The sequence below is a fragment of the Ranitomeya imitator genome, chromosome 5 (assembly GCF_032444005.1).
Source record: "Ranitomeya imitator isolate aRanImi1 chromosome 5, aRanImi1.pri, whole genome shotgun sequence".
Classification (NCBI taxonomy): domain Eukaryota; kingdom Metazoa; phylum Chordata; class Amphibia; order Anura; family Dendrobatidae; genus Ranitomeya; species Ranitomeya imitator.
This window is the reverse complement of record NC_091286.1, coordinates 494,973,357-494,998,418: the sequence shown is the minus strand read 5'-3', so window position 1 is coordinate 494,998,418 and position 25,062 is coordinate 494,973,357. Positions and strand designations below refer to the sequence as shown.

Sequence of the window (25,062 nt, the reverse complement as noted above, 5' to 3'; positions counted from 1 at the left end):
ACAGTATAACGCTGCCACACACACAGTACAACACTGCCACACACAGTACAACACTGCCACACACACAGTACAACACTGCCACACACACAGTACAACACTGCCACACACAGTATAACACTGCCACACACACAGTACAACACTGCCACACACACAGTACAACACTGTCACACACACACAGTACAACACTGCCACACACACACAGTATAACACTGCCACACACACAGTACAACACTGCCACACACACAGTACAACACTGCCACACACACACAGTATAACACTGCCACACACACAGTATAACACTGCCACACACAGTATAACACTGCCACACACACAGTACAACACTGCCACACACACAGTACAACACTGCCACACACAGTATAACACTGCCACACACACAGTATAACACTGCCACACACACAGTACAACACTGCCACACACAGTATAACACTGCCACACACAGTACAACACTGCCACACACAGTACAACACTGCCACACACACAGTACAACACTGCCACACACACAGTACAACACTGCCACACACACAGTACAACACTGCCACACACAGTATAACACTGCCACACACACAGTACAACACTGCCACACACAGTACAACACTGCCATACACACAGTACAACACTGCCACACACAGTACAACACTGTCACACACACAGTATAACACTGCCACACACAGTATAACACTGCCACACACACAGTACAACACTGCCACACACAGTACAACACTGTCACACACACAGTATAACACTGCCACACACAGTATAACACTGCCACACACACAGTACAACACTGCCACACACAGTATAACGCTGCCACACACACAGTACAACACTGCCACACACAGTACAACACTGCCACACACACAGTACAACACTGCCACACACACAGTACAACACTGCCACACACAGTATAACACTGCCACACACACAGTACAACACTGCCACACACACAGTACAACACTGCCACACACACACAGTACAACACTGCCACACACACACAGTACAACACTGCCACACACACACAGTACAACACTGCCACACACACACACACAGTACAACACTGCCACACACACACACACACACACACAGTACAACACTGCCACACACACACAGTACAACACTGCCACACACAGTACAACACTTCCACACGCACACACAGTACAACACTGCCACACACACTCACAGTACAACACTGCCACACACACACACAGTACAACACTGCCACACACTATAAAAGGCTCACTCACACAAGTGTATAACATGGCCGAGTGCTGTGTGGTATTTTAATGTTACACTATGGGGAATTGTAGATCTGCAACTCTTTTTTCATGCATAATGCAAATTGCTGCCCAAATCGGATGGCACACACCGACTCATTCAAGTCTATGGGTGCGTGTATAAAATTGATCTGCACTTGGATGACATTTAAGTGCAGTCAGATTTCCGCAGACTGACAAAATGGAGACATTTGCTTTTCCATCTTCTCTGAGAGAAGTGTGATTGGAGTATTTCCATAACTGAGCCGATTCTCTTAGAAGAGACCATATGCACAGGTGTTGCCCCGGCCTAAGAGGAGACAGACTGCTGCGCTAGGACACATCTCCTGATGTGATGAACGGGGCGAGAATCTGGAGTCACTGAAGTCCAGGCTGGATGATTCCACTATCACTGATCTACAGTGACACAGAACATTGGGGCACAGAGGAACATGATGGCTGCCAATGTTTATAAGAGCACTATGGACTGGTGCAAACTATGGGGGCAGTCACTATCGGGTACTATGTATGGTGGCATTTTTTTCTAGTTCACATGGTGCATAGGGGCGTTTGGTATAAGGGGAACTCCTCACTGGCGCACACTAAATGTGAGGCTCTCTAGCTGGTATTACTTACAGGGGGCTCCTCTCTGCCTCGCACTGCACATGCAGGGGGCACCCTTCTTTGCCCCGCCACCACACACGCAGGGGGCGCCCCTCTCTGCCCACGTCTCAATACCACACAGGGGACGCCGCTCTCTGCTTTGCCATCTTACAGAAGGTGTGCTCCTCTCTGCCCACATCTTAGCACCACACAGGGGGCCCCTCACTGCCCTGCCACCTCACAGGGGGAGCGCCCCTCTCTGCCCCGCCACCTCACACAGGGGGCCCCTCTCTGCCCCAACACCTCACACAAGGGGCCCCTCTATGCACACGTCTCCGGGATCTATATCACGACACCAGGGGGGGGGATGATGAGCCAGCACCCACACACACAGGCACACAGCACAGCTCACCTCCCTGCAGCGCACACACACACCTCACCTCCCTGCAGCACGCACACACACAAACACAGCACAGCTCACCTCCCTGCAGCAGCACGCACACACACAGCACAGCTCACCTCCTTGCAGCAGCAGCAACACACAGCACAGCTCACCTCCCAGCAGCAGCAGCACCACACACACAGCATACAGCACAGCTCACCTCCCTGCAGCAGCAGCAACACACACACACAGCTCACCTCCCAGCAGCAGCAGCACCACACACACAGCACATAGCACAGCTCACCTCCCTGCAGCAGCAGCAACACACAGACACAGCACAGCTCACCTCCCTGCAGCAGCATGCACACACACACACACACACCACAGCTCACCTCCCTGCAGCAGCACGCACACACACACACACCACACACACAGCACAGCTCACCTCCCAGCAGCAGCAGCACCACACACACAGCACAGCTCACCTCCCTGCAGCAGCACACACACACACACATATAAACACACACACAGATATACACACACACACACACAGCACAGCTCACCTCCCCTGCAGCAGCCGCTCACCTCAACAGCCTCTTCATTCCAGGAAGCTTTCTGACTGACACAGCAGCACTCTGGATGATGACGTCATCCAGCTGGGCTGTCTCAGACAGGAAGCAGGACGCTGGGAGCCGGTGAGCTGCTCTGGGAGTCTGTGTGCCTGGGTGTGTGTATGTGTGCGGTGCTGTGTGTGTGTTACTTTGTGAGTGTGTGTGTGGTGGGGCTTTACATGCGGGCAGTGTTAGCAGCACCCTGCCGCTAACGCTGCCTGCTATTAAAGAGAAATGGAATTCACTCCTCTCCACGCCCATAGGGGCGTGGGGAAGGGTGAATATTCATTCTGCTTTAGCAGCGGGGACACGATCCTGTCTCTGGCTGCTGCTACTGGCACAGGGCGGCCCCCTTGACCCAGGGGCCCTATAGCCACTGGCAAGGGGCCCCTGGAGCAGTGGGGGCCCTAGGCAGCTGCTGGTCAGTATGCCAGCAGGTGTCAGTGCCAGGGCCCACCGGAGAATCCTCCGGTTCTCCAGTGGGCCAGTCCGAGCCTGGTAGCGGTCATATACCGGCCCCCAGGCTCACCCACCCACTTCCTGGACCATTTCTTGGCCTGGCTGCCGCACTTCATGTCCTCAGAACTCCCAACCCTTATCGTGGGAGACTTCAACATCCCCATTAACAGCCCCACTTCCACATCTGCATCCCAGCTTCTATCACTAACCACTTCTCTAGGCCTCTCACAGCTCTCAACCTCTGAGACACACAAAGACGGTAACACCCTGGACCTGGTCTTTGTCCGGCTCTGTTCATTCTCCTACCTAGATAACTCACCGCTTCCCCTCTCTGACCACAACATTCTATTCTTCACACTCACAATTCCTCGCCCACCCCAGCACTCTCCTACCTACCACACATTCAGAAATCTACATGCCATTAACCCTCATACACTTTCAGACTCCTTACACTCATCATTGTCCCCAATCTCTTCTTTCTCCTGTCCTGATCTGGTTGTACATCACTACAATGACACTCTTAGAAGCACCCTTGACCAAGTAGCTCCCCTCACCCTCAGAACCTCCAAACAGAGTGAAACAGCCCTGGCTCACATCGCAAACCCGATTTCTCCAGCGATGCTCTAGGAGTGCTGAACGCTTATGGAGGAAAACTCACACACCAGAAGACTTCATACACTTCAAATTTATGTTAAGGACCTATAACTCTGCCCTTCGCCTCGCCAAACAGACCTACTACACCACCATGATCTCCTCACTATCAAACAACCCCAAGAAACTTTTTAACACCTTTCACTTCCTCCTCAGGCCAAAAGTACAAGACTCTATCACAGATATTTGTGCTGATGACCTGGCTTCCCACTTTATAGAGAAAATAGACAATATCCGCCAGGAAATCTGCTCCCAGACACCAAATGCAATGACACCCATCCCTCCCTGCATCTCCCCTGGCTCACTCTCCACATTCGATCCCATCACAGAAGAAGAAATCTCCAAGCTCCTCTCCTCTTCTCGTCCAACTACATGCTCCACCGACCCCATTCCCTCACACCTCCTCCAGTCTCTCTCTCCAGTCGTCACAACTCACCTAACTACAATTTTTAATCTCTCCCTTTCCTCTGGCATTTTCCCCTCCGCCTTCAAACACTATCATTACTCCATTACTCAAAAAACCAACCCTCGACCCATCCTGCACAAACAACTACAGACCGGTCTCCAATCTCCCCTTCATCTCAAAACTCTTGGAGCGCCTGATCTACTCACGCCGTACCCGTTTCCTCTCAACTCATTCCCTCCTAGAACCTTCATAGTCCGGTTTCCGCCCCCTATATTCGACAGAAACTGCACTCATCAAGGTGACCAATGACCTTCTGACAGCAAAATGTAACGGTGACCACTCTGTTCATTCTCCTCGACCTTTCTGCAGCTTTTGACACTGTTGACCACCCTCTCCTACTCTCTAGGCTCCAGTCACTAGGCATTAAGGACACTGCTCTCTCCTGGTTCTCCTCCTACCTTTCTGACCGCTCCTTCAGTGTTCTGTTCTCTGGCTCCACTTCATCTCCTCTTCCTCTCACTGTTGGGGTACCTCAGGGCTCAGTCCTTGGCCCCTTCTCTTCTCCCTCTACACAGCCCCAATTGGACAGACCATCAGCAGATTTTGCTTTCAGTACCATCTTTATGCTGATGACACACAACTATACACGTCATCCCCTGACCTTACCCCCGCTGTACTACAGAACACCACTGACTCTGTCTGCAGTCTCCAACATCATGTCCGCTCTCTATCTGAAACTCAACCTCTCCAAAACTTCTTCTGCTCCCGCCTTCTACTAACCTCCCTAAATCTGACATTTCCCTCTCCGTGGGTGGCACCATAATAACACCCCGGCAGCAGGCACGCTGTCTGGGTGTTATGTTTGACTCCAATCTCTCCTTCACCTCCCACATACAATCTCTTGCCCGCTCGTGCCGCTTACACCTAAAGAACATCTCTAGAATCCGCCCTTTTCTCACCATGGAGACCACAAAAACCCTCACTGTTGCCCTGATCCACTCCCGCCTGGACTACTGCAACGCTCTATTAATTGGCCTTCCCCTCATTCGACTTTCCTCTCTCCAGTCCATCCTTAATGCGGCAGCCAGGGTTGTCCATCTGGCTAATCGTTACTCAGATGCATCCGCTCTTCGCCAGTCATTACACTGGCTGCCCATTTATAACAGGATACAATTCAAAGTACTTGTTCTCACCCACAAAGCTCTCCACAGTGCGGCACCCCCATACATCTCCTCCCTCATTTCGGTCTATCGGCCTAGCCGACCGCTGCGCTCTGCAAATTACTTTTGGCTAACCTCTGCACTAATCCGTACCTCCCACTCCCGACTCCAAGACTTCTCCCGCGCTGCACCAATCCTCTGGAATGCTCTACCCCAGTGTTCCCCAAGTCCGGTCCTCAAGAGCCACCAACAAGTCATGTTTTCAGGATTTCCTTAGTATTGCACAGGTGATAATTGCATCACCTGGACAGGCAAGCATTCAATGACCTGTGCAATACTAAGGAAATCCTCAAAACATGACCTGTTGGTGGCTCTTGAGGACCGGACTTGGGGAACACTGCTCTACCCCAAGATATTAGGACCATCCACAACTTGCATAGTTTTAGGCGCTCGCTCAAAACACATTTGTTCAGAGCGGCCTACCATGTTAACTAATCAAAGTCATTTTATGTTTGTGTGTGTGTAGCCCATTCACTATCTCCATCTAGCCCCCACCCATTGAAGATGGCTGGCCATCATTGTAAATACATCATTGTAAATACACACCTGTACTTTGTATCTCCCTCACCTCATTGTAGATTGTAAGCTCTCACGAGCAGGGTCGTCTTATTTTGCTTTTATTGTATTGTTAACGTTGTTACTTATGACTGTTGTGTTTGAGACTGTTAAACTGTAAAGCGCTGCGGAATATGTTGGCGCTATATAAATAAAGATTATTATTATTTGTGTGTTTGGGGAACATTCTGTAGGATGTGGGAGTAATATAACAGGCATTGGTATTCTAGAAAGGGTGTATGATAAGGGTGGATGGAGTGGACAGGAAGGCGTGGAGCTTTATTTTTATAAGAAGGAGAAAAAGGTTTTGGGAACTTGGTGTGTATTTTCAGAGCCATTTTTTCCAGTGTAATAACAATGACACAATTACTTCAGTTCTTGGTCATTAGTAGGATAGTTCTCACTTTATGGATCAAGGCTTGAGCCAGTGAAACTGGAACTTTGGTTCAAAGTTATCAGTGCCCATAGTCAACCTCCTTCTCCCTCTGGCAGCTGACAATTTCCTTATTTCCACAGTTACGGCTCGGTTCCTTGACAGGTAGGGCTATTTCTATTGACTTCTCTCCAGTTAAAAACGACAACTCGCTGTGAGGAGAATGACTTATCGTGTGGCCACCAGCATTTAGCTCAATACGTGGGCGTACACACTGCTATACCCTTTGAATCCCAAGTGATACCACACTATATAAGTAAATGTCCTCACTTTTCATTGGCTATACAAAATGGAAAATATTATTCATTGTACTTATACAAGAAATATAACATTTAATATCGGGCCGACCATTTTAAATATACAGATTTTGTAGTCCTAAAGGGGTTAACTCACAATGTAAATTCTGCAGTTTTCCTGAATTTACAGAGGCTGCTGTCAGAGCTCTGGAATATGATAAAAAGCAATATATCACAGAAAAACAATCCCCTTCTCCGGCTATCAGGTTAGGAATGAAGCGAGGCCCATCACTATTTCAGTGTGTACTGCTTCTTGGTGGTGTTTATGGCAGTTTACACAGAGAAGAGGAAACACGCCTGTGCACACATCTACTTACACCTTCTGCGTACTGAAGAAACCTTTTGTTGGTTTCCTTTTTATTGAAGTCGTTCAGGTACTTTTGTCGATAAGCCAAAACAGTATCGACATGGGTCTTATGTTTCACGGCCAGCTCCAGGGCCCTAGGACAAAACACAAAACTTCACTCAAATTCTTATCATGACAAACAAATAACAAAATGATTTAATAAGAGTCAGTCCAATGAGACAGAAGAAACTAAGCACATGGCCTTGTAGGCAATAGCCGCTAACTCACATTAAGTGCTCTAATAGCTGCCTCCATTCTACAGAAACTGAAGCTTATTCATAGGAATTGGTTTGCCAGTGCCCCCTAGATGTGGGTGCCCTGTTCCGCCCACTAGTTTGGCATACCCTGCCTCCCTCAATGGTGACTGACAGCACTGACTTGCCTTAAGCAAGCAGAGAAAACTTAGAAAACCCAGTGCTGTCAGTCACCAGTGAGTGACAAGCAAAACCAGTAGGCTGAATTGTAGGTTGAATGGGGATGGTGCATGCAAAACCAGTAGGTTGAATGGAGTGCTGAGCCTCTTGCCCACATGCACAGAGCACACTCAATAGTAAATTTAATTAAACCTCAGATCCTGCATAAGGGAGGCAGCGATTAGAACACTACACGTGCGTTTCTTACAGTGGCTGTACCTCCTACAGCGCTATATGCTTAGCTCTTACTCCCAGTGTGGGCTGACAGTCTGCTATTAAAGCGTAATGCTCAAGTGTTCAATTAAAATTGTTGAGTAGGCATAGAAATCTCACAGCATCCCGAAAGTTACAATTTTTTTAATGAAGGTTCTAACGAGGTTCAAGAACATATGTGTAAAGCAGAGGATATCAACTAGTGTGGTCAGAATGTAGTTATTAAATGCTATATTTTATTAGAATCTCCCCATGCTGATTAGATACCATTTAAAAACAGAGCAATCCACAAACAAAACACAGTATAAAGACAATAAGACATGAGGTGTGGGTGTCTACCACCTATCACATGGCTCATATAGATATGCCAAGCGAATAGTAATTATTTTAGACCTCACCCAACCAAAGGTGAAGATGTAGTCCTTCATGGAGCCTCATGGGAACTTATAACAGACCAGATGGTGGTCCGATTCTAACGCATTGGGTATTCTAGAATATGTATGTATGTATGTATATAGCAGCCACATAGCATATAGCAGAGGCCACATAGTAAATAGCAAATATTACGTGGCCTGTGCTATATACTATGTGGCTGCTATATACATACATACATATTGTAGAATACCCGATGCATTAATACAGGCTATGCAGTATATAACAGTGGCTACGCATTATATAACAGTATATAACACAGCCCACATACTATATAACACAACCCATGCAGTATATAACACAGGCGATGTAGTATATAACACAGGCCACGCAGTATATAAACACAGGGCACGTAGTATATAGCACAGCCCACGCAGTATATCACACAGCCCACACAGTATATAGCAGCCACGCAGTATATAACACAGCCCACGCAGTATATCACACAGCCCACGTAACATATAACACAGGGCACGTAGTATATAGCACAGCCCACAGAGTACTGTATATCACACAGCCCACGGAGTATATAACGCTGCCCATGTAGTATATAGCAGCCATGCAGTATCTCACATAGCCCACGCAGTATTTAGCAGTGTGGGCACCATATCCCTGTTAAAAAAATTAATTAAAATAAAAAATAGTTAGTTATATACTCACCCCCTGGGATCCAGCGAAACTCTGGCGATGCTCGCGTGGCTGCCGCCATCTTCAGTTCCCAGGATGCGTTGCGAAATTACCCAGATGACTTAGCGGTCTCGCGAGACCGCTAAGTCTTCTGGGTAATTTCACAATGCATCTCTGGGAAAGGAACATGGCGGCCGGAGCGAGCGCATCGTCAGATGACAGAAGGTGAGAATAGCAGGTTTTTTTTTTTTTTTTAATTATTTTTAACATTACATCTTTTTACTATTGATGCTGCATAGGCAGCATCAATAGTAAAAAAAGTTGGGGACACACAGGGTTAATAGCAGCGGTAACGGAGTGCGGTACCCGTGGCCCGTTACCGCTGGCATTAACCCTGTGTGAGCGGTGACTGGAGGGGATTATGGAGCGGGCGCCGGGCACTGACTGCAGGGGAGTAGGGGAGGGACTAATCGGACTGTGCCCATCGCTGATTGGTCGCGGCAGCCATGACAGGCAGCTGGCGAGACCAATCAGCGATGCAGGATTTCCATTACGGAAGTTGCCGACAGAAAGACAGATGTACCCCTTAGACAATTATATATATAGATAGAAGTGCTATCTAACCCCGTTGTGCCCTGTTCTGCCCTCAAAAGGCAGTACCCAAGTGTTATACTAATAAAATGAACCCCAAAAAGAAATATGTGGGTTTTTTTTTGGAGTTCATTATATTAGTAGATCACTTGTGCACTGCCAGTTGTGGTTTTCTCTATGGATGATTGCACCCAACAATGGAACTTGGTCTCCTGATGACCCCTGCTCATCTTTGGGGGGAGGGGGGAGAGACGTTGACACTTTGAGACCCAGTGGGAATGAGTTTCAACAAAGATAAGCTCATTAGCCCTTTCTAGTTACCGTAAGTGGTACAAAATCATGTAATAGTTAATAGGGCTGTTGTAGGGATAACTTTAGGGATAGCATTCGCTGAGTGGGGGCACCTTCATCTCTGCCTATTAGAGTGCCAACTTCCCCGGTCAGGTAGGGGCCAGACTTTTTAGACTCTTTGATTAGACTATCAACTTTTGTTTATTATTCCCTATACTACATTAACTAGATTCTGTTCCTTCATCTAAGCTCACTTTCTATGGTTATATACGCCAGTGTTACTACTTTTGGATATGATTTTAAATATTTGAATAAAATGTATGAATATTAATGCTAAGAGGGTTGCTTGGTCCTATAATACAGTATAACAATATAAAGCCTCTGGAATCAAGTCTATTTTTCTGTAAGTCACAAAAATTTCACAGTTTCAGTAAATAACTTCTATTTATTATATAATAAAAAGTTGTGCAACTGTCTAATATAGTTTATGAATCCATTTATTTTTTTTTACGGTTACAAGACTTATTTGCTGAAATTGGGTTACTCTTTTAACCCAGTTTTGATGTTCATCAAACACGTCCAGTGGAAAATGCAGCAAGAGTCAGCCATAATAAGCAGCCAGGATCTTCCTGCAAAGGCCAGGATCAAAGATTAACCCCCTATGGGTGTGTTTCCACGTTCAGGAAACGCTGCGTGTTTGACGCTGCGTCGAGCCGCAGCGTCAAACACGCAGTGTTCAGATGTTACAGCATAGTGGAGGGGATTTCATGAAATCCCGTCTCCACTATGCATTAAAAGACGCATGCGGCATACTCGCGAAAACGCACATGCGGAGCGTCTTTTAAGAACGCAGCATGTCCTTACATTGCAGAAACAATGCAAGGACAGCGCATGTGACCTGCCAGTGACCTCAGGTGCAGATTTGGTCAGGATTTTACCTGCATAAAATCTTGACCAAATCCTGATGCAATCCTGAACGTGGACACATACCCTTAGATGGCACTGGCACTAGTGACTGCAGCATCTAAGCAGTTAGATAGAGGGCGGGTGAGCCTACCTCTGCAACATACCAGAATACAGAAATGTTGCTGAGCAAAAAAAAAAAAACAAGTGAATGCATGTTACCTAGGCTTGGATAAAAAGCATTCTAATAAACATTTAAAAAAAATGTATTTTAAGAAAAACACCTTTCTTTTCCCATTTCTTAAGTGGAAAAATTCCATCTACAAAAAATAAAACTGAAATCACAGGGTCTACAATAATACAAACTATTAAAATAGCTCATTCTGTATCACGCACAATGAATCCAATAAAAAGTTAAAACAAACAGAGCTGCTTGTTTGCCAAAACAATGAAAAGTAATATAAAACGCAAAATGTTCCCCGAAATAATAGCAATAAAAAAAAAAAACACAGTCACCACGCAAAAAAAAAATTCTTATACAATTTTCAATAGGATAATAAAGTTCAAAAGTAAAGTTCGGTCAGAAAATAGCAAGTTAAACCATTTTTAAAATCATTTGATTTGGTAAAAGTAGCAAAAATACAGTTATATGAAAAAGTTTGGGCACCCCCACTAAACTTAAGCTTAATGTTTTATAAAAATTGTTTTTTTTGCAACAGCTATTTCAGTTTCAGATATCTAATAACTGTTGGACACAGTAATGTTTCTGCCTTGAAATGAGATTTATTGTACTAACAGAAAATGTGCAATCTGCATTCAAACAAAATTTGACAGGTGCATAAGTATGGGCACCCTTATCATTTTCATGTTTTAAATACTCCTACCTACTATTTACTGACTTACTAAAGCACTTTTTTTTGGTTTTCTAACCTCATTGAGCTTTGAACTTCATAGCCAGGTGTATGCAATCATGAGAAATGCTACTTAAAGGGACACTGTCACCTGAATTTGGAGGGAACAATCTTCAGCCATGGAGGCGGGGTTTTGAGGTTTTTGATTCACCCTTTCCTTACCCGCTGGCTGCATGCTGGCTGCAATATTGGATTGAAGTTCATTCTCTGTCCTCCATAGTACACGCCTGCGCAAGGCAAGATTGCCTTATGCAGGCATGTACTACGGAGGACAGAGAATGAACTTCAATCCAATATTGCAGCCAGCATGCAGCCAGCGGGTAAGGAAAGGGTGAATCAAAAACCCAAAAACCCCGCCTCCATGGCTGAAGATTGTTCCCTCCAAATTCAGGTGACTGTCCCTTTAAAGTGGCCACTTGCAAGTTGTTCTCCTGTTTGAATCTCCTCTGAAGAGTGGCATCATGGGCTCCTCAAAACAACTGTCTAATGATCTGAAAACAAAGATTATTCAACATAGTTGTTCAGGGGAAGGATACAAAAAGCTGTCTCAGAGATTTAACCTGTCAATTTCCACTGTGAGGAACATAGTAAGGAAATGGAAGAACACAGGTACAGTTCTTGTTAAGGCCAGAAGTGGCAGGCCAAGAAAAACATCAGAAAGGCAGAGAAGAAGAATGGTGAGATCAGTCAAGGACAATCCTCAGACCTCCTACAAAGAGCTGCAGCATGAACTTGCTGCAGATGGTGTCACTGTGCATCGGTCAACTATACAACGCACTTTGCACAAGGAGAAGCTGAATGGGAGAGTGATGTGAAAGAAGCCGTTTCTGCAAGCACGCCACAAACAGAGTCGGCTGAGGTATGCAAAAGCACATTTGGAGAAGCCAATTTCTTTGTGGAAGAAGGTCCTGTGGACTGATGAAACCAAGATTGAGTTGTTTGGTCATACAAAAAGGCGTTATGCATGGCGGCCAAAAAACACAGCATTCCAGGAAAAACACATGCTACCTACAGTAAAATTTGGTGGAGGTTCCATCATGCGTTGGGGCTGTGTGGCCAATGCCGGCACAGGGAATCTTGTTAAAGTTGACGGACGCATGGATTCCTCTCAGTATCAGCAGATTCTTGACAATAATGTTCATGAATTAGTGACAAAGTTGAAGTTATGCAGAGGATGGATCTTTCAGCAAGACAATGATCCAAAACACCGCTCCAAATCTACTCAGGCATTCATGCAGAGGAACAATTATACTGTTCTGGAATGGCCATCCCAGTCCCCAGACCTGAATATCATTGAACATCTGTGGGATCATTTGAAGAGGGCTGTCCATGCTCGGCGACCATCAAACTTCCCTGAACTGGAATTATTTTGTAAAGAGGAATGGTCAAAAATACCTTCATCCAGGAACTTATTAAAAGCTACAGGAAGCGACTAAAGGCTGTTATTTTTGCAAAATGAGGACTTACTAATTATTAATGTCACTTTTCTGGTGGGGTGCCCATACTTATGCACCTGTCAAATTTTGTTTGAATGCAGATTGCACATTTTCTGTTAGTACAATAAACATCATTTCAAGGCAGAAACATTACTGTGTCCAACAGTTATTAGATATATGAAACAAATAGCTTTTGCAAAAAAAAACTATTTTTTATAAAACATTAAGCTTAAGATTAATAGGGGTGCCCAAACTTTTTCATATAACTGTAACAAAAAAACCTGCCAAAAATAGTGAAATTTCTATTTTATTTTCCTACTTTACCCCACAAAAATAATATAGACTTTCTTATTTTAATACATTGTACTATGCCACAAAATACTGTCCCATAAAAAAGAGCTTTAAGATATCTGTAGTGATAGAAAAAAAAAAAGCTATTGACACTCGAAGACGGGGAAAAGAAAGAATTGAAAATCTAAAAACTGGCTGCAGCAGGAAGGGGTTAATAATCTTATTATCTACTGGATAAAATTCCAAACTTTTCCAATGATTTTCTTATTCTAACATTGATATAGAGTCTACAAAGCTCGCTGTTCAATGACCTATCTGCAGCTTTGCCTTACCTCTCCCAGTTGTAGGAGTCAATGTTGAGCTGTATGGCTTGGTAAATAAGGCCAGCCTGCAGGATAATGGCCTCGGCATCGTGAAAGTTCCCACTGAACAGCTGGATGTGAGCCAACCTCAACTCCTTTGACGGCAAATCTTTAACTGAATTTATGTACTGAACTTTATCAATCTGCAAGAAAAATATTAGATGCTGCAGAAAACAAATGTTCATCAAGATAGTGCTGGTATTTAAGGAGGGATCATGTCTCCTCACTTACTTCGCCAATTGCTGCATATGCGATTTCGGCTGTCGACATATCTTTATTTGCAATAGCCATAGCGGCTAAACAAGCCCATGTCGTCTGCTCCTGAGCGTAGAAATAAAGATACAAACAAACATCAAAATAATAAAAGGTTTCCAGCATGTCATCTGGAAATGGTGGGAGATTCAGTCTACGTGTTAGCGGCACAATCATTTCTTTATAAAAGGAAAAGAAAATAACTATTCCCTACTTGATCACTTTCATTGGCATAAGGGCATCGCTGTCAAAGTGCTAGCAGCTTTGTAAGGTAGGAAGATGAAGATTCGGCAGCAGAGTTCTTGAATGTTGAGCATTTTGTCCATAATAACATTATAAAAATCAGCAATTTAGACAAATGGAAGACGTTTGGTATTAATTAGAACTTAATTTATGTTCTTATGATATGGTGTTACCTACAAATCAGTACAATGCTACCCTTCTGCATAATTCAGGAGCACATTCAGGATAGAAATGACATTTTAGGAGGCAGTAAGCTAGGCAACTACCCAGAGCCCCAAATACCAAGGAACCTACAAAAAAGCCCTGTACTTACAGTGGGTATGGAAAGTATTCAGACCCCTTTAAATTTGTCACTCTGTTTCATTGCAGCCATTTGATGAATTCAAAAAAGTTCATTTTTTTCTCATTAATGTAGACTCTGCACCCCATCTTGACTGTAAAAAAAACAGAAATGTAGTAAATTGGGTAGAAGCACCTTTTGAGCTAGTAAAGCCATGAGTCTTCTTGGGAATGATGCAACAAGTTTTTCACACCTGGATTTGGGGATCATCTGCCATTCTTTCTTGCATATCCTCTCCAGTTCTCTCAGGTTGGATGGTGAATGTTGGTGGGCAACCATTTTCAGGTCTCTCCAGAGATGCTCAATTGGGTTTTGGTCAGGGCTCTGGCTGGGCCAGTCAAAAATGGTCACAGAGTTGTTCTGAAGCCACTCCTTTGCTATTTTAGCTGTGTACTTAGGGTCATTATCTTGTTGGAAGGTGAACCTTCAGCCAAGTCTGAGGTCCAGAGCACTCTGGAAGAGGATTTCATCCAGGATATCTCTGTACTTGGCCGCATTCATGTTTCCTTCAATGGCAACCAGTTGTCCTGTCCCTGCTGCTGAAAAACACCCCCATAGCATGATGCTGCCACCACCATGTTTCACTGTTGGGATTGTATTGGGGAGGTGATGAGTATTGCCTGTTTTTTTCCACTTACCACTTAAAATAATCACCAAAAAGGTCTATCTTCATCTCATCAGACCAGAGAGTCTTATTTCTCATAGTCTGGGAGTCCTTCATGTGTTTTTTTTTTTTAGCAAACTCTATGCAGGTTTTCATATGTCCTGCACTGAGGAGAGGATTCTGTCGGCCCCTGTGCCGTAAAGGCCCAACTGGTGGAGGGCCGCAGTGATAGTTGACTTTGTGGAACTTTCTCCCATCTCCCTACTGCATCTCTGGAGCTCAGCCACAGAGGTCTTGGGGTTCTTCTTTACCTCTCTCACCAATGCTCTTCTCCCATGATTGCTCAGTTTGGCTGGACGGCCAGGTCTAGGAAGACTTCTGGTGGTCCCAAACTTCTTCCATTTAAGGATTATGGAGGCCACTGTGCTCTTAGGGACCTTGAGTTCTGCAGAAATTCTGTTGTAACCTTGGCCAGATCTGTGCCTTGCCACAATTCTGTCTCTGAGCTCTTTGGCCAGTTCCTTTGACCTCATGATTCTCATTTGGTCTGACATGCACTATGAGCTGTGAGGTCTTGTATAGACAGGTGTGTGCCTTTCCAAATCGACTCATATCAGTTAGATTAAACACAGCTGGACTCCAATGAATGAGTAGTCATACAATCAAGATACAGCTGACCGCACCTCCAGGACGCCAGCTAGCCGACACACCGGACCCAACAAGCATGGATTGCAGCCGAACAAACAAGACTTCGGGTGCTGTTGCCAAGAAAGTCCAACATGCAGGAATCCAAAAGAAGAAGAAACGGCAGAACTCACCAGTCAGACCTGTTGAAGCGCTCGAGTAGCGCGAAACGGCCGTCGTTTTACCTGCACACTTCTCTGTATATATGCACCCCCGAGCCGTGAAGAATATGCATCAATAAAGTATTACCTGCCATCAAGACTGGTGAGTGCTGCCGTTTCTGCTTCTTTTTGGATTCCAATGAATGAGTAGAACCATCTCAAGGAGGATCACAAGGAAATGGACAGCATGTAATTTAAATATGAGTGTCTGAACAAAGGGTCTGAATACTTATTACCATATGATATTTCAATTTTTCTTTTTTAATAAATTTGCAGAAATTTCTACATTTGTTTTTTTTTAATCAAGATGGGGTGCAGAGTGTACATTAATGAGAAAAAATTAACTTTTTTTTAAATTTAACAAATGGCTGCAATGAAACAAAGTGAAAATTTGTATAGGGGTCTGAATACTTTCCGCACTCACTGTAAGTTTTTTCACCCTAGAATAAACTGACTCCTTCACCACTTGGTAATATTTAGCCGTGTATGGGGGTTATTATTTGGGAACTGAATTGCAGTATTATGTGGGAGCTATATGGCAGTATTATGTTGACTCTTTATTTGGCTACATCATGTAATATTTTGCGTTATACTATTTGGATGCCAAACGGCAGTATTCCTTGGGAACTGAATGGTAGTAGTGTTTGTATAACAGGTGGCAGTGTAATTTGGACAATGAATAGGCATGATTTTAGGCACTGCACTGTGGTATTATTTGAAACACAATTATTGTGTGGTACTGTATGGAAGAAGAAATGTTTGCATGCATATTTATCTGCTTGTGTATATATATATACATACACACTCTTATACATACACACATCTATAGGCATCTTAAATAGCTTATACACGAACGCTCCTATCCTATACTAATTTTACTTGCACATGATACATTATGAAGTTGCGAGTAAAGCTAGTGTATGAGCTCTGCTTGATGTCTGATGGACCTGGCCGTTGACAGCCCTAACTACTTCTTTGATAATGTCAAACATAATGATGGAGGCTCATTTTTCCCTAAATCTGCTAAATAATGGTCGGAATATTGTTGTACCGCAATGGGACTCTTTTTTTCTCTAAAATATTTACAGGGCATAAAAGGATTATAGAACGAACAAAGGGATCAATAGAAGATAAAAGCATTAGAAGTTCTACAGGAAGACTTTAAAACTCTTTTATACCGTCATTAATGGATTGCTTGTATTTAATTCCTTCTCATTAGGCTTGAGGCTTCAGTTAATAGGCATTGTTAAGAAGTTTATCAGCAAAAGAATCACATAAAGTTAAAGGGGTTTGCCTCTGTATAAAAAATATTTTTTGAAATTCTGTAAATTGTACTGTTGTGGCCCATCAATTTGAAAATACGGCAGAAGACATCAGACAGCCCTTGTACTGACTATGTTAACATTGCAGAGCTGTGGTTACTACGTACATTGAGGAAAAGATCATGTACTTTACAGGTGGCAACACTTTCTTGCACATCCCTGGACACATCCTGAACAGTAACCTTTAGTGCAGGGGTGGGGAATCTTTTTTTCTGCCAAGAGCCATTTGAATATTTATACCATCCTTCGGGGGCCATACAAACTCCACCCGCAGAGTACATCCTGACTGTGGCACTGGTGTCAGGACGTAATCTTTCATTGCATGCCCTTCAGTGTTCAGTAGTGAACACTGCATGTGCTAACAGAGCAAGAAGAAATTAATGAGCTGGTGGCAATCAAAATAAAGCTCCCTGCCCAAGAATGTGGTCCCTGAGAATCTGTCCGGGGGCCTGATAAAAGGTCATCGAGGGCAGTAAATGGCCCTGGGGCCTGAAGTTCCCCACCCCTGATTTTGTTTTTGCACAGATACAAAATTCCCTGTATCTGCCCATGCGCTGAATGAATTCACCTGCCGCCCAGCACTCACACATATGGTTGAAAAAGCAGAGACATGTAGAAAGAGACTGCGCCTCTATAGTGTCCTCATAGCCCATAAATGCACAGTCTGGGCCCTTATGCTGAACAGCTAAAGCAAAGTCTTGGGAGATTTTATTGTTTTGCAGAAATATCTATCAGTTTAGGGTCTTTTTAGTGAATATATGTTACGCACTCGTCTCTGATACAGGCTTTGCGTCCCTTATCCTGGTCCCCTGAACTGCCTAAACTGTGTGCTCCATGTCTTGCTTTATAGATGGCCCTGTGTAATCCCATGTAATCTACCTGGGCCTATATAATGCCTACCAAGACACACACCTGTGTTTTGGTATTAAGACTTTATTGTTCCTGAGTCCTGTCTGCAGGTAGCCTTCAATATCTCTGCAACCTGTATAATGGTCTCCAAGACGTCTCCTGGATGCCTGCGGCTTCCTGTCACAGTCTATTGTCCAACTGCATTCTCCAGTACCTCTGCTATCTCTCTCCAGTATGCCTCACCTACCTTCTGTACTGACACCTGTGGTCCGTGTTCCCACGCAGACCTTGGGTTTAGAGAATCCACCTCAACAGGTGTGCGTAACAATGTAAAAGTGGCCAACCTTTTTAAGAATTCCCTCCCTTTGAGTCACGGTAAACTAGAATGGATACAGGATATATTATAATAATCTGGATCTTTATCATTTTAAATATAAATTTAATTATTTGCTCACCTGTCCTATACCAATAGTGCAGAAAAAAATAAAATTCTAAATGTTTTGCTTGTGCTTTGTTTTTCAATCAAAGTTAAAGAAGGTTTATGTGGCTTTGGTACTCTGTCGCAACTTAGCAAATTGAAATGTGCGAACCGAGTTCATTGCTCTCAATGGGCCAATTCAAGAGAAAAGTGAAGCTGCAAAGGCTTTGTCTGTATTTTAACATATGTTGCTGCAGTGCAGATGTTCACCCAAGCCAGCTTCATTGTTTCAGCCAACGCAACAGCCTGGCGATGGAAGGAATGCCAGGGGCATAAGATCTGCTTCTGTATGAGAAAGCTCAATACACTGACTGCAAGTAGCTGGCAAGAACTGGTAACTAAATGACAGTCACAGATAGGAAAGCCTTATTGTTCTAAGACATGTGTGCACTGTGGGGGCTCCCTGATACCCTACTACGCCCAAACATTAAAATGTACAGAGCAGGACCATACTGACCAAACTGAAGAAATAGAGGTTAGAATTAGTGATGAGTGAATATACTCGTTACTCGAGATTTCCAGAGCATGCTCGGGTGTCCTCCGAGTATTTTTTAGTGCTAGGAGATTTAGTTTTTATTGCCGCAGCTGAATGATTTACATCTGGTAGCCAGCATAAGTACATGTGGGGGTTGCCTGGTTGCTAGGGAATCCCCACATGTACTTATGCTGGTTAACAGATGTAAATCATTCAGCTGCGGCAAGAAAAACTAAATCTCCGAGCACTAAAAAATACTCGGAGGACACCCGAGCGTTCTCGGGAAATCTTGAGTAACGAGTATATTCACTCATCAATAGTTAGAATCAGACTGTAAAATGTCACATCTTTGAAGGACAAAATAATAACTCACCTTAACAAAGCGGCAGAGCCGGACAGCCTCACTCCACTTAGAGGCAGTGATATAATCGTGAATAATAGCTGGATATGGCGATATTTTTATGTGGACCAGGGAGCCATCACTTCTTCGGATTGTCACTCTGTTCCCGACAAAGCTCACAATTTGGGGATTCTTACTGTACTCACTGAAGAAGGAAGGAGATTACAGCAAAGACAATCATGTATGTAGGGCATGGACAGAACACGGTGCAGGAAATATTCATTACAATATTTATATAAAAAATGTATTCAACATACAAAATAATACCGTAGATAACACACTGCTCATGTAGTACCATATAGGGTTCATACCAAGTGTGATATACTGATAATTAAAGAAATGGCACCGTCATATGGAACACTGCGTGGGATTACTTCAAGCAACAAACTAGGATAAAGCTGAAAACAACGCATTACACAGGTTTATCAAAAGGAGGATGACACCAACTGTCCCAAACTTTTGTATATTTCGGAGGACAACCACTATCTTTATAAAATTATATTTTCAAAAGGGAATGATGTTATTAACCATTGCTTTCCATTGTGACATGGGAAATGATCTCACATCGAACAGACAGCAATAGCCCTCCATCCCCAAAAGAGTATTTCCCGAAGAATGATCCTATGATTGCGAGACCAGATTTCCTCATCTGATATGCCAAACAGACATATGTGGAGGATAAGTGCAGGAGCTCGGGTAGTTGGGCTTTCACCAGGAAGATCTTGAAGGCCTGAAAGTAATTCCCATACAGCAAGTCTGCGGATGGGAAACAAACCACCGTCTGCTGCCGGTACAGCACAGAACAATGTCACATTCAGACAATGTGCCTTCATGTTAGGGAGATATTCCTCCAGATCCCAAGAGAAACAGCAAGAAAGCGGGCACTGTAAGTAATATAGTAGGACATCCGGATCTAGATCCCTCGGCTTTTGTAACTTCTCAAGATTCACTTTAGATCTATTGCCCCAAATACATGTGGCTAGTAAACTGGTCACGGTCTTGAAAATTACTTTAGGAACTTAAGGCGCATTCTGATGTCCGTTTTTCATTTGCATGTTCTATTTCCATATTATAGAAAACATGTACCTATGATAATCTGAGTCTGGACACATGGTATTTTACTGACCTTCTGTCAGCAATAAAAAAAAAAATAAAAATAACAGAGACATGCCCGCTTTTGATAAGAGTCAGGGATCAAAACTACCCATACAAGGCGATGGCAATCTGTGAAAATCATGGACAACACACAAATGTAATCCATGTGCTGCATGTTTTTCACAATGTAATGGGTAGGAGAATATTTTATTTATGCATGCGAGAAAATTACTGATGAATCATGATGGAAAAAACAAACACTCATGAAAAACTTTTTTTTTAAGTATTAAAAAATAAATAAATCACTGACATCTGAGACACTCGAGACAAGAGTTTTACAGGATACATAGGTAAGATTACCAAATGTGCTATACAGTATCCAGCAGATGGCGCAATTCTCCACTCACTTTGACCGAAGCACCTACTGTGCTCGGCATGTAACGCAGGACGGCTCTGCTCCGCAGCGCCCAGGATCACAGCAGCCTATTATTACACTTCACCCATGTGATACACAGCAGATATAGTCATGGAGATCAGTAATGCTGTGCAGGACACAGATGGACATTAGTATTTGGAGATCACGGTGTTCTTCGCACCCTCTCTGGGTATAAATGATGCCCTGAGATTCTACAGGATTCTGCAGGATTTTCTGATATCATGCACACAAAGTACTGCTACTGATTTGATAACTAAGGTTGGTTTTACATTGCACTTCAGCACTTGTTCAGTGGCCCTGTCAGGGCTTCCATCTGAATCCCGCGGGATTAGGACATGTGCGCCGACAGGGTGTTATATTGTAATGGTGCAGGCAGAGCGGACATGCGCTCTTTCATGTGACAGGATCATCCAGTCTGCCAATCACATGGGTAACGCTCATGTCAGCCCCATCCCTTCAGATGGATCATGGAATCTACAGCCTATATTTCACCGGCATTTTCAGAAGTGGCCATCCAACATGGCCGATCATAAGAGGATCCAGGAGACATGGTAACACTGCCCCTCAGACTCATGTGGTCTTCAGCCTGGAGTGATGGGCCTCGCAGAACAGTAACCCATATTCATGACAGATGGGTCGCCATTCTGTTATAAAAGACACCACATTGTGCCTGTCACATGACCGAGAAAAGAGCGGACCTCATCGCTAACATCTAGAGGAGTGAGGAGCTTCAATCATGCCAGTAACTTGCAGCTCCCAGGTCACAAAGAACAATCAGTAAAGGTTAGGCGACCTGTGGGTTTACATGGTTGCTAAAATGTTTGCCGTCTGGGAGTCGTTTAATAGACTGTTTAGACAAGTCGACCGCGGTTCTGATGTGCACAGAATGATGTGTATCGGTCAGCTTCACTTATGGAATTGTGACCTTCACTTATGGAATCGTGACCTTTACTTATGGAATCGGTCAGCTTCACTTATGGAATCGGTCAGCTTCACTTGTGGAATCGGCCAGCTTCACTTGTGGAATCGGTCAGCTTCACTTATGGTATCGGTCAGCTTTATTTATGGAATCGGTCAGCTTCACTTGTGGAATCGGTCAGCTTCACTTATGGAATCGGCCAGCTTCACTTGTGGAATCGGTCAGCTTCACTTGTGGAATCGGTCAGCTTCACTTGTGGAATCGGCCAGCTTCACTTGTGGAATCGGTCAGCTTCACTTATGGAATTGTGACCTTCACTTATGGAATCGTGACCTTTACTTATGGAATCGGTCAGCTTCACTTGTGGAATCGGCCAGCTTCACTTGTGGAATCGGTCAGCTTCACTTGTGGAATCGGTCAGATTCACTTGTGGAATCGGTCAGCTTCACTTGTGGAATCGGTCAGCTTCACTTATGGAATCGTGACCTTTACTTATGGAATTGGTCAGCTTCACTTATGGAATCGGTCAGCTTCACTTGTGGAATCGGTCAGCTTCACTTGTGGAATCGGTCAGCTTCACTTATGGAATTGTGACCTTCACTTATGGAATCGTGACCTTTACTTATGGAATCGGTCAGCTTCACTTGTGGAATCGGTCAGCTTCACTTGTGGAATCGGTCAGCTTCACTTATGGAATTGTGACCTTCACTTATGGAATCGTGACCTTTACTTATGGAATCGGTCAGCTTCACTTGTGGAATCGGCCAGCTTCACTTGTGGAATCGGTCAGCTTCACTTGTGGAATCGGTCAGCTTCACTTGTGGAATCGGTCAGATTCACTTGTGGAATCGGTCAGCTTCACTTGTGGAATCGGTCAGCTTCACTTATGGAATCGTGACCTTTACTTATGGAATTGGTCAGCTTCACTTATGGAATCGGTCAGCTTCACTTATGGAATCGGTCAGCTTCACTTGTGGAATCGGTCAGCTTCACTTGTGGAATCGGTCAGCTTCACTTATGGAATTGTGACCTTCACTTATGGAATCGTGACCTTTACTTATGGAATCGGTCAGCTTCACTTGTGGAATCGGCCAGCTTCACTTGTGGAATCGGTCAGATTCACTTGTGGAATCGGTCAGCTTCACTTGTGGAATTGTGACCTTCACTTATGGAATCGTGACCTTTACTTATGGAATTGGTCAGCTTCACTTATGGAATCGGTCAGCTTCACTTGTGGAATCGGTCAGCTTTATTTATGGAATCGGTCAGCTTCACTTGTGGAATCGGTCAGCTTCACTTGTGGAATCGGTCAGCTTTATTTATGGAATCGGTCAGCTTCACTTGTGGAATCGGCCAGCTTCACTTGTGGAATCGGCCAGCTTCACTTGTGGAATCGGCCAGCTTCACTTGTGGAATCGGTCAGCTTTATTTATGGAATTGGTCAGCTTCACTTGTGGAATCGGTCAGCTTCACTTGTGGAATCGGTCAGCTTCATTTTTTTGCCTCTCCTTCTTTTAGTGGGAGTGGCACGAGGACTTGTACATACACATGATATTGGAACAAGACAGTGGAGATGTCACCCACCAAACCTACTATCAATAAGACAGTGCCAGATGGGGAAAACAGAACAGGAGACAAGGACTGCAAGTGCAGTGATACACCCCTAATGCACTTCCAGTCTAATCTGCATAAAGATGAAAATCAGGGCTTCTCAATAATGGTACAATGGATGTTAGAATTGTGGCACAGCAGTACTTATATAGCAAACCTCTGGCTGATATCATAAAATGAAGATAGATTCCCTCTATCATTTAACTTATCTCAAAGATATAAATATAAGACAAAATAAAGATGTCAAGACCTTAAACAGTCCCACGTACACAGTAGATGATCATTCGTTCAGCCGACAGCTATAGCTCCTTTGAATGCCCCCATACACAGGAACACAGCTCAGCGGATCTCTGGCTTATCTCCCAGAGAGCGAAAGGATCTGGGTGAATTGGGAGGCCTCCATACACCCTAGATTGTCAGACGATTTTGCAAACATAAAGGTACCGTCACACTAGACGATATCGCTAGCGATCCGTGACGTTGCAGCGTCCTCGCTAGCGATATCGTCCAGTCTGACAGGCAGCAGCGATCAGGCCCCTGCTGTCGCTGGTCGGGGAAGAAAGTCCAGAACTTTATTTGGTTGCTGGACTCCCCGCAGACATCGCTGAATCGGCGTGTGTGACACCGATTCAGCGATGTCTTCACTGGTAACCAGGGTAAACATCGGGTAACTAAGCGCAGGGCCGCGCATAGTAACCCGATGTTTACCCTGGTTACCATCCTAAAAGTAAAAAAAAAAAAAACACTACATACTTACCTACAGCCGTCTGTCCTCCAGCGCTGTGCTCTGCACTCCTCCTGTACTGGCTGTGAGCGTCGGTCAGCCGGAAAGCAGAGCGGTGACGTCACCGCTCTGCTTTCCGGCCGCTGTGCTCACACAGACAGTACAGAAGGAGAGCAGAGCACAGCGCTGGAGGACAGACGGCTGTAGGTAAGTATGTAGTGTTTGTTTTTTTTTACTTTTAGGATGGTAACCAGGGTAAACATCGGGTTACTAAGCGCGGCCCTGCGCTTAGTTACCCGATGTTTACCCTGGTTACCGGCATCGTTGGTCGCTGGAGAGCGGTCTGTGTGACAGCTCTCCAGCGACCAAACAGCGACGCTGCAGCGATCCGGATCGTCGTCGGTATCGCTGCAGCGTCGCTAAGTGTGACGGTACCTTTAGTCTACAGTTGTGTGAAAGTGTTTGCCCCATTCCTGATTTCCTATTCTTTTGCATGTGTGTCACACTGAAATCACTTAATAAATGTAAATATTAGACAAAGATAACACAAGTAATCACAAGATGCAGTTTTTAAATGAAGGTTTTTATTATTAAGGGCAAAAGAAATCCAAACCTACAGGGTCTGGTGTGAAAAAGTGATTGCCCCCCCCCCACCCCTTTAAAAAAATAAGTCAACTGTGGTCTATCACATCTTTGGGAAGCTAAGTTCAAATCCCCTAGCCTGATTACTGCCACACCTGATCTCAATCAAGAAAATCACTTAAAT

General features: G+C 44.4%; 1 protein-coding gene across 3 annotated transcripts in view; it reads right to left on the bottom strand.

Moving 5' to 3' along the window:
• The window catches only part of IFT80 (intraflagellar transport 80), a 187,924-nt gene that overhangs the window by 19,163 nt on the left and 143,699 nt on the right, over positions 1-25,062 (bottom strand). For all 3 annotated transcript variants that reach the window (XM_069727415.1, XM_069727417.1, XM_069727416.1), the window contains exons 16-19: positions 19,485-19,656; positions 13,935-14,024; positions 13,674-13,846; positions 7,205-7,328 (exon numbers count right to left, since the gene is read on the bottom strand). In XM_069727415.1, coding sequence (XP_069583516.1) covers positions 7,205-7,328; positions 13,674-13,846; positions 13,935-14,024; positions 19,485-19,656 — 559 coding nt within the window. The remainder of the gene's footprint in view (positions 1-7,204; positions 7,329-13,673; positions 13,847-13,934; positions 14,025-19,484; positions 19,657-25,062) is intronic.